General features: G+C 32.5%; 1 protein-coding gene across 2 annotated transcripts in view; it reads left to right on the top strand.

Annotated features, from left to right (window-relative positions):
• The window catches only part of LOC105255331 (single-minded homolog 2), a 35,160-nt gene extending 15,578 nt beyond the window's left edge, over positions 1 to 19,582 (top strand). For both annotated transcript variants that reach the window (XM_025409639.1, XM_020028812.2), the window contains exons 2-9: positions 9,499 to 9,789; positions 11,748 to 11,833; positions 12,029 to 12,118; positions 12,462 to 12,683; positions 15,001 to 15,212; positions 16,328 to 16,434; positions 18,090 to 18,572; positions 18,837 to 19,582. In XM_025409639.1, coding sequence (XP_025265424.1) covers positions 9,615 to 9,789; positions 11,748 to 11,833; positions 12,029 to 12,118; positions 12,462 to 12,683; positions 15,001 to 15,212; positions 16,328 to 16,434; positions 18,090 to 18,572; positions 18,837 to 19,528 — 2,067 coding nt within the window. In that variant the 5' untranslated portion in view covers positions 9,499 to 9,614 and the 3' untranslated portion in view covers positions 19,529 to 19,582. The remainder of the gene's footprint in view (positions 1 to 9,498; positions 9,790 to 11,747; positions 11,834 to 12,028; positions 12,119 to 12,461; positions 12,684 to 15,000; positions 15,213 to 16,327; positions 16,435 to 18,089; positions 18,573 to 18,836) is intronic.
• Positions 19,583 to 19,846: the final 264 nt, after the last annotated feature.

The following is a 19,846-nucleotide window of genomic DNA, read 5'->3' as shown; positions in this document are numbered from 1 at the left end:
GGGATATATTATGGGATATATTTGCGTAAGAATTTCATCAAATGCAATAAAAAAATCTCGATTACACAGATCATATTCTATCCGGCGACAAGCTAATTTATTTGAATATATATCGGAATTGTGTAATAACGCGACATATACACATATAAAGAATGCATTAATCATGGTATATATCTATACAATATGCACATCCAAAAAATATTCAGAAGATATCATAAAAACATCTTTAGAATGAAGGATGTTTTCAGCACATCCTCTGAATATTTTTTAACTATGTATATTATATAGGTATTATTCAATATGAATGAAGAATACTATGAAGAAATAAAAATTTGTTAAAATAAAAAGTTCAACTCTGAAATATCAGCTCTGAAACTCAAGAGTAATTCGAAATTCATACGAAATAAACATATAGGTGTATGTATATTTTTATAATTTATAATAAAATTAATTAAAAAAAATTATTCTTATATAGTATTTGCAAAAGTTTTGGTTGATTTGTCAAAATGTACGTTAAAATTCTTTTAATAGTATTTTTGACTGTATTTTTACAAAAGCAAGTGTTTCTAATAGATTCAGGTGTGTGTCTAATAGATTCACCAGATGTTTTTTATTATACTTCTTCTGTTATTCGCTAAAAAATACAATACGTCCATTATTGTTGTTCGTGACTGGATGAATACAATCTGGCAGGCGCGGTCTTGTACTTCTGAAGTTTAAATCTGCAGTTCGTTTACATCGGTGGCCTATAGCGTTACTAGAATAGCCATGCCAGCAAACCTTCTGATATTTTTCATGGTGTTTCACTCCCGCTGGCAAAAAGACAAGGATTAGAGAATATGAGGGTGCAATTCATCAACCCCAACGGGCACGCTATTTGAACCAAAACTCATTCAACGATTATATCACAACAGCTCGCGTGTGACTACGCATCTTAATGTGCGATAGTTATTGTAGGTCGCAGCATTCACCTGACAATACTTTTCTATAACTTACGAAAATCGAAAATCCCATTTTTTAGTTTTTTTTTTAAATATAAAAAGTTTTTTGTGTAGCGTTACAACACGATTCCGTCAAAATGGCTGAAAAGATAGACCGTTTGGACCGTTTTTCTTAGTTTCACTTTGATATTCGAAATCGATAGGTGCTTTTTAGAAAATCTGAAATATAAATGAAGACCTCAATTTAATAATAATACAATTAAATAATCAATTAAATAATATATTTGGAGTGAATAGTGCGATCTTTTCTCGAAATAAATTTCATTCGGTTTCCGTCGCTGCCTCCACTGGACCAACTATCAAAATAAAGGAAAATAAGAGAGATACGCATACTCAGACAAAGAGGACATATGAAACATAATGCACAGAGAACAATCAAATACGCGCAATGTGAATTTACGGAGCGCCGGATAATAGCAGCGAGTGCAAGCACGTAGTCTCTCTAATTCGGATAACACCGGCGCTTCCCGGCGACGCAGGGTACAGGCACACCTATTTACTCTGGTCTACACACACTACGCAATAGAGACGCGTGTGTCGCGAAATCATACGCGTGCAAATGTGTCATTTCTCACGGATACGCGAGGCGAGGAGGGATGCACAGAGGGGCATTACGATACGAAAATAACGTCCGGCCGGTCAGGCACGTGTGCAAATCCCAGCAAATATTATCTCTGCCTGTTTCGCGCGCGTAAACAGATATCTCGCGTATTTGCGCGAAAACTACCGGAGATGCGTACGATATACGCACGCCTGTCGCACTGATCTCTATTCCGGAGAAGGAAGTTTCTCCGACACGGTCACACCATCGGACAGACTATTGCATTTCGCACATCCCTTCTTCTCCGCGGATGAAGAGTGCTCAGAAATAAAAAAATAATGATACGCGAGCCTTTCGACTTGATTCGCTAATATTTTTATGAAATTTAGACTAAATTTTGTTTTTTTTCACTCTAATGTTAATAGTGAAGTAGAGTAGTAAAGTGTATGTATGAGGATTCTATTTTAGATTGCATTTTATATAATATTTTACATAATACTCCTATACAATATCGGATGACATAAATACACATTCTGTATTCTGCGTAAAAATGTTTAAAAAAAATTATTATTTCTTAAAACAACGTCACTTTTTTCCTCTTTTATTTCTTCGTGTAGAATTTTTTGGTCTACTCCAATATACAACACTATCGTTATCGGATTAATATCGACTATCGACATACTGCAATTCATAGCAATTTAGCACTTTCGATAGTACATATAGTACAATCGACATGCCTAGATAATTGCACGTCATTCTTTCCACGTCGTTCCTCTTTCGTTTCTCTTTTCCGAGCAAAAAGGTCGCGATTTCCCCGGCGGACCGGGGAATGAATCCATGAGATTAGAAGAAAGATCCGTTAATTGGACGACGGGGACAGATCAGACCAGTGGTCGCAAATTGGATTGCCTCATCCTCCCTCGTCACGCTTACTTACTATACCGTGGATATCGATTATAGTCGTAATGGTATGTAATAGCTGTGAAAATCTGCGAATGGACCACGTTTTTGATGAACGAAGAATAAGTAAATGAGTGAACGTTGAGAACGTTATCGAAAAGAGTGCCGATTAATATATTAAAATATATAATACACAAATATTATTTTTGAATGTGTTATAAAAATTATGTCATACAGAATTATACATGCTGACAGAATTTAATGATATCTAAAATATAAGTGTCGAAAATAAAGAAAGAAAATAAAGTAATGCAAAGGAATTTGGATTATTCGGATATTAATTTCAATATTTTATTTAAAGCTATTAGGAAAAATGTAAAATTTGCATAAGCAAATTCTAATTCTTCCAAATATTAAATTATATCGAAATTTTGTATATTTCTGAATTTTCAGATTACCTGTGAAATAAAATCGATAAGAAAACATAGAATAAATAAATAATAATAGAATAGAATAAATACATGAAAGATGAGAAATATTTTTACAATTGTGACAGAGCGTTATAACTGTATTTATAGATTTCATTCATCTTTACTTAACCCTTTCATACCTCCGGGTAATCAAAGTGTGCGCAAAGTATAATGCGTACGACGGACATCCGAAAAGCTCTGCGTGGCTTGCAAAAAAAGTGTATAACACCACGAGCGTGTATGTATAATCAAAGAAAGCATTATATATAGAAAAAACATAATATATATTTAAAAAAGTAAAATCCCAGCTCATATTTTAAATATCGATATATCGATATTTCAGTTTTTCATGGATCCATCTCGAATCTGCCATTTCGAACTCAAATTTTGATAGTAAATTTGGAATCAATATCCCCAAAAATCTTAACCTGTTTTCATGTAAAACGCATCTCTTTGGGAAAGCTGGAGATACGAAAGGGTGAAGCTGGCGTGTCAGAAAGTAAACACTCTAAATACAAAACCAGGGATCTCTGCGGAAGATTGGTAAATCTCTTTTAATAATAGATTTATGTAGGAAGCACAACCTGCAAACTGTTTCCACGAAAACGAATATTTAACAAACATACGGTATGTCCAGAAATCTACGAGTTTTTTGATATCTGCAAATATCTCTGATCATAAAACAATGAATAATATTATACAAATGTACGAAGAACATTCGCGATTATTCTGTCACATTTTAAGCCTTACTTTTATTCTATTTTCGACCGACTTTCAGAGATAAAAATATAAAGCTTTTTATTCTCTATATCTTTATTTTTCATACGAAACAATGAAATGACAATGAAAAATCGATGAATGTATATTTTAACATCTGTTAATAATTTTACCTATAGGCTTCTTCGAGAGGGAATAATATACAGAAAACAATGGAATTAAAAGATCATAGGATTATTGCAAACATATGGCGTTCGCATGCTAGTATGCTTGTCTTGTCAACTCAAGATTATGCGAAATGAAAAATGAGAGTAATGAGTAATTTTTGTTACCTGCAAAAGCTGTTTACTACCTGCCTTAAAGGAATAATACATGAGATAAAATACTAAATATAAGATATATTGCAAACACATGTTTTCAACCTCACATTCACATATGTTCTTCATTAAAGATTATTTAAAATGGAGAATTGGAAAGTGTGAAACTTTTCTACAGTTTCACTAACAATTTTATTATATACGTTCCGTGCCGGGTCGATTTTGAATGACTCTCTGTGCCGAATCAATTTTAGATGATTTTTCGTTCCTTAACAAGACTAATAGTTTTGCTAATGACATATTCCTTACAATATTTATAATTAATACTACAAAAATTATGATGAAGAAAAGAATATAGAAGTTAAGATGTACTAAATAAAAAAACTTGAACGGAAAGTTTAGACTGGAACATATACTACGCGGCTTGGAACATGTTAAATATGATATGTACGTACAATAAGTTAACAAGTGTAATTGTTATAATATTTTTTCAACTCTGCTCCAAATTTTTTCTTTTTAAATTGTATAAAATTTAAAATTTAAAATCAAATGTATTTTTCAGAAATAAAATTTGTTAAAAAACAATTTACAATTATATTATCTTTATATAAGAAAAACAAGAGAAAGAGAAACAAAATTTTGTGTATAATATTATTATAAAATAATACTATAATTATAATAGTATAAAACTTTTTAAAATTTGACATGAAGATTAATGTATCGTCCTGCTTAACAATTTTGACAATAATTATCAACATGATAAATCTGAAATTGCTGCTTAATATAACTTTAATATGAATTTTACAAAAAAAGAATCACACACATGCAAAATTTTCGGTCCTATGACTACTTCTATAAATTGAATCATATGAAATTATTAAAAAAACGTGCAAAATCTTGTCAATTAATATAAACGATCACCATTAACATTGCTTTGATTCGCCATATATTTTTGAATTTATCTATGTTTAAAGTATAAGTTTTCCCTAATATATATCTTAAGGAATTTCTTTTTATGTTTGCTTCTGTATTTTCATTCCATCTACATTTTTGTTTTTATGTTTGACATAATCAATTTTAATATTTATAAATGGAAATGTTTCTATTCTTACAGAATTTACTTCTATTTTATATCATTATTGGTTAAGTTTAAAAAAATGTATAACTATTGTTATAATTCTTTTCTTTTTATAAATATAAATAATATTTAATTAATAATATTTAATTAATAATTATTTAATTAATAATAAAAATAATACCGTTTTTGTTTTTTAAGATATTTTATCAGTTTTCCTTGCCATCGATAATGTAATTTCTAATATATGTAACTCTCCTAGCTGTTTAAAAAAAAAAGTTTAGCCTTTTGCTATTATATGTATATTATCTTTATCTTTTTGTATGCATTACATATGATCAGAAACTCTAATTAAAACTATCATTTATTTTTTTTGCACATTTCAATATATAAAGCTCTTTTCTCCATCGCATATGTTGTATATTTGATATTAAACTCCAAACCATAGAGAGTTCTTAATATGTAATTCAAATTTTTCATATCACTTCTCTTTTGAATTAGCAATGTTAAAAGTTCGAAAATAATAATTTTTAATAATATTATAAATTCCATATTATTCGGGAATTTGTCTTTGTCATTCGGCCTTTAGCTATTTTTTCGAAAACTGAGGGAACGTATACACGAATGTTCGCATGTGCGTGTATACTGTCGAGTCCCTGGGGCTGACCCACTACGAAGGGTGGAGCTTAAAATAAGGGTGGTACTTCTCCCAGCTTACCTACTCCATTGGAAAACAGCTTGGTTGAGATGAGCAAGGAACGAAAGGAAGATATAGCTGTGAGAAGCGGCAATAAATTGCTTTAAAACCAATGCACGCTAGTCGAGATTTCAACGCGAGAAACACAGGTTCCTTCTTCTTGTCGTGTGTAGTGTTCTTCGAAACGGATATATATATATATATATATATATATATATATATATATATATATATATAAAGATTTTATGCAATCACTTTTGTGTGATATAAATAAGAGCGTAAAACCTTTTTTTGCAAAAGATTCTTTGCAGAAATCCCAAATATCGATCGGTACTTTCGACCATTAACATGTACGTAAATTGATGCGCTGAATATCAAGATCAGGTGATCAAAGTAACAGTATAGCAGTTTCTTAATATATACGTGCTTGGAATTGATGATTAAGTAGTTCTAACACGTTAAGAACACGTGCAAAATATTGTGAACAATCTACATGGTGTTGGAGTTCAGATAATTGTAATAGAATGCAGTATGGTACCAATGGAAAATCACGAACGTGGGTTGACTATCTCAAGAAGCGATCTTCATATCCGAAATTGGAGAACCAGAAACAAACAAAAGAATCAGAAAGGTACTAAGTATTTATACAACCTAGAATATAAATGCGATTCGGATTCTAGTGACATATATAAAATATTCGAATTACATGTTATACAACATATAAGTTAATTATTAAAAAGTGAATATATCTAAAATTTTGATATTTGAGCAGTTAAATTTATTTAAATTTTCAAATTTACTAATTTGAATCAGAGGACATTTCTAATTAAATATTAAAATAATAATATGAAAACCATTAAAATAACAATATTTATATTTATATTTGTATTAATAATTAAATTTTTTCTCGCGCTGGAATTTTAAGCACACATTTAATTTTACTGTATAACAAAGTATACAAAAATAATATTAAATATTTCTTATATATCTGCTTAAAAGTTTACAATTAATTGAAGTCCCTTACAAGATTAAATAATTATTATGAAATATTAAAAATTCTTTAATATTTAATAAATTGAAAAATAAAATAATACTCATAAAAATTCATAAGGATAAATGATAAAAAATTCATAAGGAATTCATACTTCACATTTTAATCAAAGCCTCCCTCTAATTATTAAATATAAATATTTTTACTTTAACAGCTAATTTTTTATTTTTCATATTTTTGATTTTCATATTTAATACTTTTAAATACGAATAATTATCAGAGTCATTATTTTCTTAATTGGTTATTGGCAATTATATGAAATTGTTCTATTGCGCTTGAAGTGGCGTCTTTGGCTGGGAGCCACCTCTAATTTCTACCACGATAATTCTTGAATGTCTCGTAGTTGCAACGTGGGAGTACTGCATTGAAATTGACCAATGAGAAAGCAACATATTCTCGGTGTAGAATTACTTTTCCCCGGACCTATTCACTCCTACGGTCTATTACGAACCTGCAGTTTTCCTAATAACGCAACAAGCACGAATGATGTTTGAGTATGGTTTCCGCGAATGTAGAAATCGTGGCAGCCGACGTTATGTTGTGCATATTATCGCGGAAAAGTAATATTTCCAGGTAGCATAACAATGCATATGTAAATTTGTCACAATATTCTGTACGGTTGTGTTTGACTCTTATCTTAATATTTTCCTCTGCTTAATCGTCTTAAAATGCATTTGTCGAGGAGTTAGACATACCAATTAGCTGTAAAACAGAATTTCTAGGATTCTGAAATTTTCTCGCAATGGCAGCCACTCAATATATCAAATAAAGCTCGTTGTATGATAAATGAAATAGTATTCTAATAGTTAACATTCTCATCGAATTATTTATTGCAAAAAGAGCGTGAATAAAAAATTGTTATATACATGTAAATTAGAAATTGTTTTAAAAAGAAAATTATATTTAAATAAAAACGGAACACTTAAAAAGATAAAGCGAAAAATGACTTTTCTAAAGTCAAATACAAAAACACATACAGCACATTTTTATATATTTAATAAAATATTCTTCTAAAAAAATTGAGAGGCGTGTAGGTCGGTTAGAACAGTCACCGAATGCAAAGCGGCAAAAAAATGCATTATTCAGGCGAATTTCCATTCGAGAGAAGTCTGGGTAGCTCTACGTCGTTAGATTGCTCTCTTGCTGGCATTTTAATGACAGTTTGCTCCCTTTGCTTTCATTTCTTAGAACAAGGAGTTTCGACATCGTCGTTACGCGACATTCGCGTAGTATCAGTCGCGAATAACGAGACAAGTCAAATCTCATCAAAATTCCTTTTGTATCGACCGCAGTTAGAAAGTATTTAAGAAATTTATTTCGGCCTCCGATTTAAAGCAGGAGATATTTTAATCGAATTTAATTTTATCAATATAAAATTGAATTTAAGAATTAGAAATAATATAGTAAAAATTTTAACTTAATTGTGCAATGGGCTAAAGTATATAAGCAGATAAATAATAAAATAAATTTAATTTGCAAAAAAATAATTTGGTTACTTTTAATTTCGTTTAATAAGTGATTCATATTTCGCATCCTTCATGGAGTTTTAGAGGAGAGAAAATTACCTTTTCTTTTAAAAGATTTTATTTCTAAATAAAATATAAAAATTTATATATATATATGTGATTAGAATCATATATAAAATAGAAATATTTAAGACATAAGAATTGCATAACTTTTTCTCACATTGTTCAACAGTCTGTTAATATAAGCCGGTTCGATTACAATTTTTATACTTTCGAAATTCGTCACGCGCCCGCAAAGTTATGGAAAATTAAAATAAAATTCGTAGTCCCAATTTTATGGATTGCACACGATGTGTCCATAGAGACGGTTCTATTTCACCTGGGAAAAATGTAATTCAACTTCGAACGTGATTTCGAAATAAAGTCACGACCGCCAATACTGCAAGACAAATAATTGCGCCTGCAAAATTCCGATCTCTACAGACCGATGACCTTTTCAATCATCCGATGCGACTTTTTCCCATAAAACGTAAAAAATGTATGAAATTTTTATACCATTATTATGGTTATTTCATACATAAAACGATTATTCATCTCATTTTAGAAATAATAAATATATGCAACACACAAATTCATATTTCTTCAAATAATTTAAATTTTATAACCATATCTCATTATAAAATAATATATAAAAAAATAATTAAATAAATAAATTATATATATATGTATAAATTTTCCAATAATAATATTAAGTAATGTGACTGGTATTTATATCATGAAAAAGATGACTGACAAAATATAGGGAAAATATTCTATAGATATAGTGGCGACAACAAGATGCAAACAAATATATGGCAAACAGCCATATTTTCCAACCGATTATCAACATTGCCGAGATATCAAGTGTTACGTCGGCATCTCTACCGACGACATTAATGATGACGAGGAATTGCGATTACGGGCGGGCATGGAACTGGAACTCGTGTAGTCAGCCGTGTCAGGCATAGCGGAGTTAAGTTAATTCACCCCGGTATGCTGATAGTGCGACTATTTTACGCTGTCGCTTGTGCAACACAATTGCGATGTATGTTATGCTGTATCGATTTTGCACGCACGCACATAGATCACGCATACCTAACTTTATCATAAACTCTTGATATGGATTGACGTATTTTGTATTCTTGAGAATTTCTCTATAATTTGCAGATTATTCTTGTAAAGTAATTAGTACAAATTAAAATGCCTACTTTTCTTCATTTACAGGCGACAGCCCTTCATCAGACACATTGGATTTGAGCTCGCATCGTTCGTACTGTCTTCATAATAATAATAATTCAATCGGTAGCCACGCCACATCCGGACATCCGCAGGAAATCGTGATGAAAGAAAAAAGCAAGAACGCCGCGCGATCGCGCCGAGAGAAAGAGAATACGGAATTTCAGGAGCTAGCGAAGCTGCTACCTCTTCCAGCCGCCATTACGACACAACTGGATAAGGCCAGCGTCATCAGACTCACGACTAGTTATCTTAAAATGAGAGCTGTTTTCCCTCATGGTAATGAAAATTGCAAATTAGTAATATTTTCCGTTTTTAATAATTATTTAAAAATTTATATTCGTTATTTCGTTACGTGTGTGTCGTTATCTTACGATAACAAAGTAATAATAAACGTTTTTAATGATATTTTTTACTCATTACGAAAGTACATAAAAAAGAAATAAAAAAGCCAAAAAGAGAGAGGAAGAAAAAGGCAAAAATATTAAAGGTGATTCAGGTAAATTACAACGCCATTCACAAACAACCTAAACCTTATCACAAACACTCTAAATCCACCAGAGAGAATATTGTTACGCTATCCTTTAACGGTGATAATTGAGCGCTAATAACCGCGAATTCATTTAATAACCTTTTTGTTTTTACCAGCTGCAAGAACTGGTATTCGTGAATTTAGCCGGACTCTTAGGCGCAAAGGGCAAATAGTATCGGATGAGATGGATGTGATTGCGCACTTAATGCATTGTTAGTCCTCGGCGCTTTGTAAGCAAAGCATGGGGGCTGTTATAGTGTTACAAAGGCCTTCCCCAGTTCGATTCTCCCTCTTACGACATCGACGAATTGAATTTCAAGTGGCTGCATCCCTCTAGAACGATCGTCCCGTCTTTATTCTCGGGAAAAAGAGACACGACGTCCTCACGACGACGCTTTTAGGGGCGCTTTCTCGAACGCTTCGTTGAAAAGCGAGCGTAAAATTTTTTAAGAGGCCGATTGCCATCGATTATATGCCACAAGATTAACCTTTTACGATTTAAAAGAAATTGATATTAAATGTAATGTGTTATAAACACTATTTTGAATTTCTAGAAAGTATATGATTTATTGTATAATAATTTGCCTCTCTCTCTCTTTCTCTCTTTCTTTATAGTTTAACAATACACAATAGAAATTTAAAGATAATATCGACATCTATCAAATCTTGATAAAATTCATTGAAATGAGATGTATTTTTCATGTTTTCCAGACCTGTTACATTAGATTTCAAATATATAGAATTTTCGATGTAACACAATGATAGCGAAGAATTTTGAATCGAGATTATTTTTTTCTTTTGAGATGAATCGAGCTGTCTGTCAAATGCGTACTATTGTATATTGATCAAAAAAAGATATGATATGTGTCGTGTCTTAAAATAAAATTTTAGGAGTGTGTCAATTGACAATCAAATTCTAAAGAAATATGCTCCAAAATATATATCTGTGACATATAAACGTAGCAATGAATATGATTTCCGAAATTTTTTAAATATCACGGTAAATATCACAGTAAAATTTAAAATAATTTATTATTAAATCAATTAAACACATTGATTGTGTTAATCTATAATTATGAAACATAAATACTATAAATAAAGTAAATGCTTTAAAAAACTTGAAAAGAGTATTAATTCGTCAGCAAAAAAGTGATTAAATCAAATTATTTCCTGTAGTTTTACGTGACAAAAAATGTTTCCGTTGCATGTATACACACTGTGATTAATGCACAGACAAAGAACACATCTGCTAATTACATACTATGTATGAAATATCGCTATAAATATATATATTAGATAAAGAATGAAAAAAAAATCGTTTGTCTGAGAAAGAATTACTTTGTCTGTTTGTGTAATATCTTCGTTAAAATAAACATTGAAAATTTTCGAAATAAAATAAATTATATTAACAAGTTATAAAAAAGATAAATTTCATTAAATTATTAAAATAGACAAATTAGTTTTAAAAAATTGTAATTATGGAACACTAATATTTTATGGAAATACTATTACTTTATTATCGTCATTTAAAATATAAAAATTTAATAAATTATTTTAAGTACAACGTGTCAGACATATAATGTGTTATTCGATATATTTTGCGTGAAAAAAATATATTTTCGAATACAGATATATTTTTGAATATATGCACGCTTCAATATAACAAAAAAGAAATTGATTTTTTAATTGAATCCAAATTTTTCAGGTCTCGGAGACGAATGGGGCGCTGCACCGCCGCCCAACAATCCTTTAGAGGCAGCTATCAAGGAATTAGGTTCTCATCTTTTACAAGTGTGTGAACGTAATTTATATTCCTATCAATTTATATTGACATTAACATGAAATTTTCACTTTGAGAATACGCAATAATATTTTCTACTCGCAAAATTTTAATGATTTAAAATTCAATGAGATTATTTTACTTATTATATATTCGCATACAAGTTGTGAATTAAAACTGTGATAACAGATGATTTCTGACTGCAGACACTGGATGGGTTTATATTCGTCGTGGCGCCTGATGGAAAAATTATGTACATTAGCGAGACAGCTAGCGTGCACTTAGGTTTGTCCCAGGTGGGAGATATCCCCTCATTTATTTAATTAATTAATAATGTTATTTTGGTAATTTCGAGAATGATAAATCTACGCAACTATATTTAATTATTGCGTATTAGACTGATTTAATTACTTTTTCATAAATATATGAAAAACAATTTCACCATAAAAATAGATAATAAATAGATAATATGAAAAAATATCTTGCATGCAATTCTCGATCAAATTTTCTCGCGCAAAATTACATTATTATGCAATATAAATATTATATAATATATTACTCATATGTTATATCACCAAAAAATTTGCACTAATTCAAAAACTACTGATGATGATTACCGATAACTGTTCGTATGTACAGGTGGAATTAACAGGAAATAGTATATTCGAGTATATTTATCCGGATGATCGCAACGAGATGATTTCCGTGCTGAATCTTCCGCAGAGCCCCGCGGAGCTCGCGGGTTTCACATTTCCACCACCGAATTCGCGAGGCGAGATCGAGCTGGAACGTGCCTTTCTCCTCAGAATGAAATGCATTCTGGCGAAAAGAAATGCGGGTCTTGTCACGGAAGGATACAAGGTAAATAGAGAAGAAAACAAAATTTTCATAAAAAATAGCATGTCTTGAAAATCACGTTTACTATAATTCAAAAAGGAATTATAATAAACGGATTTAATATCTCTTATTATATTTAATTGAAACTTAACCTTCTATTATTCTCAAAAATGTATTCAAGAGATATTATAATTTTACTGTAGTATTCTTGCATTGTACAAGAAATCATAAAAAGAGAATACAAAATTAAATACTAAACAATAGTTAAAGTAGGGATGCTATTGTATCGATCACATTGTGCGATTCATAAAAAAAATAAACATCAAATGTGGTGGATGATATTATATAAAAATTTAAAATTCATATTCAATCTAAAATATATATTCTTATATTTCTATCAATTTTTTTCGAAGAACTATAAATTCATACATTATTGATAAGCGAGAATTGATCAGAAAAAGAAAAAACAAAGTTGAAGAGGAAAAAGCGATAGTTTATATGTTATATATTTGAAGCTGAATTAATTAAAGAAATATATATTATTAACATTGAAGTATGTAATTTTAATAATTTTAAATATTCTTAAATTTTTATGAAAAGCTTATATAATTATGTAATTTTTTCATAAAATATGACTTTTTTGATTGTTTACCTTCTCAAATATTTATCGGATCGATTTCAACCAATATGTTAGCTCAATTAATCAGACTTACGGGATGTGCTGCGCAAATTGCGAAAAATCGCAAACCGACATTAATCTCGATTTATGAAAGAAGGGAGGGGGCCTTAATTTTCCGAAATCTGTAAGATTGCTTGAGTTAACTTTCCCCGTCATTGCCAAACTTTCAACATATGCTCTGGCAATAACGGGCAACGTTATCGTTCTGATGAAGAACAAAGGGGGATGAGCCGTGACATACCTTGCACTTGCTAACCGACGAAGACAAGCTCTTATGCAGGAAAATGTTTGGCAAATAGGTCGTTCAAACCATAGTGCCATGATGACCGTAGCCCTAGCGAAAGATCCCCAATACAAAAAGTCATGAATGCAACCCCTGCGAACTGTTAGATCAGCCGAAAGGCGTGAGGACAAGGGGGCGGACTTATCCCTGATGCTTATAGACGTACAAAGAACGGATTATAGTTGACTTCTCTTTTGTCAATGCGCGAACGGAAATGCTTGAATAACACAAATGCTTTAACAAATGCATGAAGTTTAGATGACAAAAAATACCTGTTCTAAATATAATGCGTCAAGTTAATGTGTCAAGAAATTTTCAGAAACACTATTACATTTCATCAAATTATAGCTCCGATAATCGACGATGCAATTTATTAAATTTTATTTTATTTTGATTAATTTTAGTTTATTTTTTGATATAATATAGATATGAAATATAATATAATTTATAGTATAATTTATAACAATATAACTTTAATTATTATATATAATTTTAATCATTTAAATTAAGTTTTTTCAACTTTTAATTTATACCATTCTAAATTACCTTTTTAAATTATATAAAATGTTTTCAATTTAATCAAAATTATCTTTTGTATTTGATTTAATCAATTTTTCAATCTAATTATCAATTAACATAATTTGATTATTTCTTTTTAAAATTACATAATGCAACTTTAACATTAATAAAGAAAGTCAAGCTTAAAAATATTTTATTGATAGCTTTGATCGCTTTGTTTGGCGAGACATGCGTGAATTCGGAGTAAGATTAAGGGTGATCGCCCTCTTCTTTAATTCTCCTCGAGTCTCTCTCGCGTCGTAACGCACGTTGATGCACCGGAATTGCATACGAGGTGGCATATGCAACGCGGGCATAATAAGGGGCCTATTTGCTTCACAAATTCGCCCTAGTACTCGAGACGGAAGCGTGACATTCAGCGAGGCTTTTTTCGCATCATCGGCCATTCAATTAAGCAGGAATTGTTAATTTGACGTTGTGTCCCACGCAAATATCTGTACTTCAACGGCAGCGCGTGAGGGAGTCATTCGAGTATCGCACTTACGTTCGACCAAAGGAATAATATCGCGAAGGCTCGTATGCATTTCAAACTGCATGCAACGTGTTACACGTGTTGTAAAAATTCGTTTGACTGAATGAGCTGTCAGATTTTACATATATGTCGAATTTTTCAATTCTTTGAGAATATAATAAGAATAAAATTTGAAAATGAAAGAACCATTATAATATTGTATATTGAATATGTTTGGTTAAGAGCAATTTTAAAAAAATATTGTAAATTGTAACATTTAAGGAACTTTGTAATATTTTTAAGAAAAAACGTGAAGCTTATGCGACGTTTTTTTGATTTGATGTTTCAGGTCATACATTGTTCCGGTTATTTAAAGTGTATCGTGGAGCTACCCATCGGATCTGAATACGAGGACGGTATTAGTCGTTGTGTCCGTAATGTCGGTCTATTGGCGGTTGGCCATTCGTTGCCGACAAGTTCTATAACTGAAATCAAATTGCACCACAACATGTTCATGTTCCGGGCATCGCTCGATTTGAAGCTCATATTTCTCGATGCACGGTAAGATTTTGACGATATGTTGTTCATTAAATCATTTTTTCTCCATTTTTTTTTCATAAAAGTATTTTTAAGATATTAATTATCAATATAAGCACCTTTATATTTTCCCCATATTTTTTAGTCGTTAATACAAAATAAATAGAAATTAATCGATTAATTTTAATTAATAAAAAAGTCAGTTAAAGTCATATAATCATAATAATTACATGAATAAAAAAATTGTGCATTCAAAGAGATCACATAGATAAAGCAAAATCTATGGTATTAATTGCGTAATAATATTAATAGAAATATATATATATATATATATATATATATATATATATATAAAATAAAAGAATGATTTCTCTCGAATAAACTTCTTTTTATCGGTGGAGCCGGATCTCCCCGCGTTGCAAGAGGAAGCGAGCAGTGTTGACTCGAGCACCGGGACACAGTGGATTATTTATTTCCAATGTAATTATAGTTGGGTGTCGTATTGCGCCGTTAATATTTCGATGGAAGGCCCGCGAGCGGTGCCCCCGATCGAGCGGGGTACGGCCATTAAAATCAGTTTCGTGTTACCGAACGCTATATACCGCGTATATATCCTCTTTTTTTTCCTTTCCATCCGCGGCAAATAAATATCCACCACCGGCGAGGCTGACGAGCCCGCGTTACGCACCCGCTCGTTCACTGGGAACGAACACGTGATGCAGTATAAATATAGCACGGATAGAAGAGCGCGATGAAATTTTATATTATACATACACATACGTCCCCGGAATCGGCTAGCATTGTGCAAACTCGCGACGCTCGCACCGTAAATCCCGACGAAAACAAGCCCGAAGAACAATCAGCGGATCTGTTGGACTGTAGTTCTGTTAACATTGCGTATGAGTGATATATGACGCGTTGCGAATTACACGGGAAAAATAATTGCGTGGCTAAAACGGATATAGACGTGTCTCTATGATTTAAAAAAATTAAGTGACATTTAGATTAAAAAAAAAAAAAAATCCTTCCAGGGAAAATATGAGCTTCTTTAATATACGTTAGAATTTTTAAGCAGAGAGATGTAATAAAATCGCAAAAAAATTGGAAGAAAATTATCGTTATATCTTGTGTTATTACAGGGTAGCGCAATTAACAGGATATGACCCGCCGGATCTCATAGAGAAGACATTGTACCATTACGTTCATGGTTGCGACGTCTTGCAATTACGACATGCTCATCATATTTGTAAGTATTCCTTTACATATTATTCATGTTTGTAAGTATTCCTTTATACATTATTATGGGTTGTGAAACCCACTTTATGGGACAGGTTAAATAATTTTATTATTCAGAATTTTATTTTTAATGATATAATCGCATGAAGAGAATGTATTTAATATTGTCTACAATAAAATTTTTTTTTAAATATAATATGTATATATACCCTGTAAAAAATTTATTCATATTTTTTAAATAATTTAATTTAATTCGATACTCTAGCTATTTACTTAACAAACTGCAAAATTTAAGTTTGTTTAAAATGTTTCGTTTAAAAAAATTCTATCAAAAGCATTCATTAATAGAATAGAAAGATTCTTTTTGCGTAATGCATGCAATTATTTACGCGAAAGAAATGGTCGCATATTCTGTTTTGGATATATTTTCACTGTATATATTTTCTAGACCGAAAGTCAACGTCTATTTTCAAGAGACTCAATCATATTGCAAATTCAAAGGAATAACTGAAACAAACGTTTGAAAATATTTTCCTCGATATTTTCCACGTCGACCGATGGTCTGACGAAGGTCCTCTCAAGTCGAGACTCGAGGAGGATAGGCTCTTCGTGGACCGAAAGCAGCTGACGCTGCTTAACACGCCTTACATCGCCCTTACGAAATATTCTTTGATCTTTTCTCACGTTTCTCGCGTGTCGCATAGTTATAATGTATTTCCACTCTTTTCCATCTTTTCTCCCTCGCCATCCCGCGCGTTTATTCTAAGTACGTGCACACGTGGTATACCCAGGGTGTACATTATTGATTGAACAATGCTCTGCCATAGTGCGCCGACGAAAAGAGGAGGTCGCCGGCATGCGCGTGTCTATACCTCTCTATATGTGTGTGTGTGTGTGTGTGTGTGTGTGTGTGTGTGTGTGTGTGTGTGTGTGTGTGTGTGTGTGTGAGAGAGAGAGAGAAAGAGAGAATAGCGTAAAAACGAGAGGGAGTGAAATGAGGGAGATTCAGCGAGAGGTGAGAGCGAGGTAGGAGGCTGTTACTGCTATCACTGTTTGAACAGACTCGCAGTTTCACGAGCGCGACTCGAAGGGAACCTGACATAATGCCGCTAATGTCTGCGCCTGCGGATTGCGATGTCGCTGTGTCTGTCCTACTCGTTTTTTTTCGCAATTTGATGTCGGCGACATCATGGATGTCTGAAAGATATTTTTCCTAAAGAGATCGTATACATAATTTTTCTCTCTCTCTCCTTCTTGGATTATTAAAACTTTCTTTCTTAAATTCAAACAATTCTTTCCTGCTCGGTTTTTTTTTCGCAATTTGACGGCGACACCATGGATATCTGAAAGATATTTTTCCGAAGAAATCGTATACATAATTTTTCTCCTCCTTGGATTATTAAAACTCTTTTCTTTAAATTCAAACAATTCTTTCTTCCCGCTTATTTTTCCTAGAATGATTGCTAAAGATAAAGATGTTAAATCAAGAATTTTATAAAAATGAAAGGAATGTACGAAATAAAATTCAATAATAATGTGCATATAAACATTAATGCACACATATTAGTACTATAGATTATAATTATAAAAAAATCTTTCATAAAAATATTATAAGTCTTCTATAACATTAAACCTTGCTAAAAATCACTATTGCCTTCTTGACAGTATTGCGCAAAGGTCAAGTGACGACGAGATACTACAGGTTTCTGACCAAGACCGGTGGCTGGGTATGGATGCAGTCATACGTGACCATTGTGCATAATTCAAGAAGTTCGCGACCGCACTGTATCGTCTCCGTAAACTATGTGTTGACGGCCACCGAAAGTACCGGTCTCATCCTGAATTGCGAGCAAAAGTCGTCGTGTTCGAGTCCCGGAAATCCGCCGAGCGCTCCCGTTTCAACACCTACGATTGGCACGAATGATTTGGACAATCACAGTCCGAGTCCGCCTTCTTATCGTAGTAGAACCAAGGAACCACCCGACACCGATTATGCCGATAGCTCTGGCTATCCGAATTCGGAATATATGACGGGTTCGACGAATCATAATCATTACCTGTCGTCATCGCCGTACGCGTCCCACATCAACGGTGCAACTCACGAGGACAGCGCTTACTATAGTCCGGATTTATTCTATCAATATAGTGGTGAGTCTAAAATTGACTTAATAATGACATATTTAAATTTCAAATTATTTTTTATTTTTTTTTTAAATTTCAGATTATATATTTTGAGAATGAGATAAGAATTATAAGGTCAAATGAAGAACAGTAAAAATAAAAAATTTAATCACACATCTTCGTATTTTCTTATCGTTTGCACCAATTTTTTTCAATAAAATTGTTATTATAAATAAATATTATACAATTTCCGATTTTATCTAATATCATTATTTATTTTATAATTTTGAGATCTCCACCAAGATCCCGTAAACACCCTGCAACACCAACAAGAGACGCATCATCAGCATCTTTTGCATCACGCCACCTCCTTGACTATTCAACAACAGAGTCCGCAGAATAACCAGCAAAAACGACAGCATCCTCAGCATCTGCTACATCAGGCAAACCCTCTGACATCTCTTGAACAGCAACAACAACATAGTCCTCAAAGTGGCCAACAGAAACGACCTTATTCAACGTCCTCGAGTTCTTGCGGTAGTACCGATGGTTTGGATGTGCACTTGACGAATTCTCTGCTACCATCTGGATATCATTCATCGCATCATCATCATCACATACCACCGGATTCGACGTCGTCGACGACATTAAACGAAGCAGGTGGCGTCATCATGTACCCGAACTGTGGTTTCAATAATAACGAAAGCTACAACACGCTTCAACATCACGAAGGCTACCAGCAAAATCATTCTTGTAGTCAGCCTCACCACAGCAATGGCAATGCAACGGTAAAACATCCTCATCAGCATCACCTCGAGACATCATCGACCGGCTACACCAGTGTCATTGTCGATTCCCAACAGTATAGTCCTAGCACTGTTTCTCAGGATTTACACGCGCATCAAACAGCACCAGTCAGTGGTGGTACGCCACCTTTGCACCATCAGGCTCATTATGAGACGCACCATCAGTTTGTTCACTGACATCAATTTGAGGTGCCTTGCACGTAGCACTTCGACGCCGCTTGCGACGATGGCGCGTGCGGGCATCATCATCATCATCATCATCATCACCATCATCGTCATCATCGTCATCACCATCATCATCTTCATCAACAGCAACAGCAGCGTCACTGCGCAGAGACGGAATGTAGTGGAGAACAATATTCTGGACATCAGACGAATAGCGGTTCCTATAATGCTTCGGGATCTCACGTCACTTATATGACGCCCTACAAACGACTCTGGAAGATGGAGGAAAGAAACGTCTCGAGTTTGAAAGGTAACTCGTAATCAATGGCA

Source organism: Camponotus floridanus, unplaced genomic scaffold (assembly GCF_003227725.1).
Source record: "Camponotus floridanus strain SB8 unplaced genomic scaffold, Cflo_v7.5 scaffold10, whole genome shotgun sequence".
Classification (NCBI taxonomy): Eukaryota; Metazoa; Arthropoda; class Insecta; order Hymenoptera; family Formicidae; genus Camponotus; species Camponotus floridanus.
Note: the sequence above shows the minus strand (reverse complement) of the source record. Positions and strands in the feature narration are given on the sequence as shown.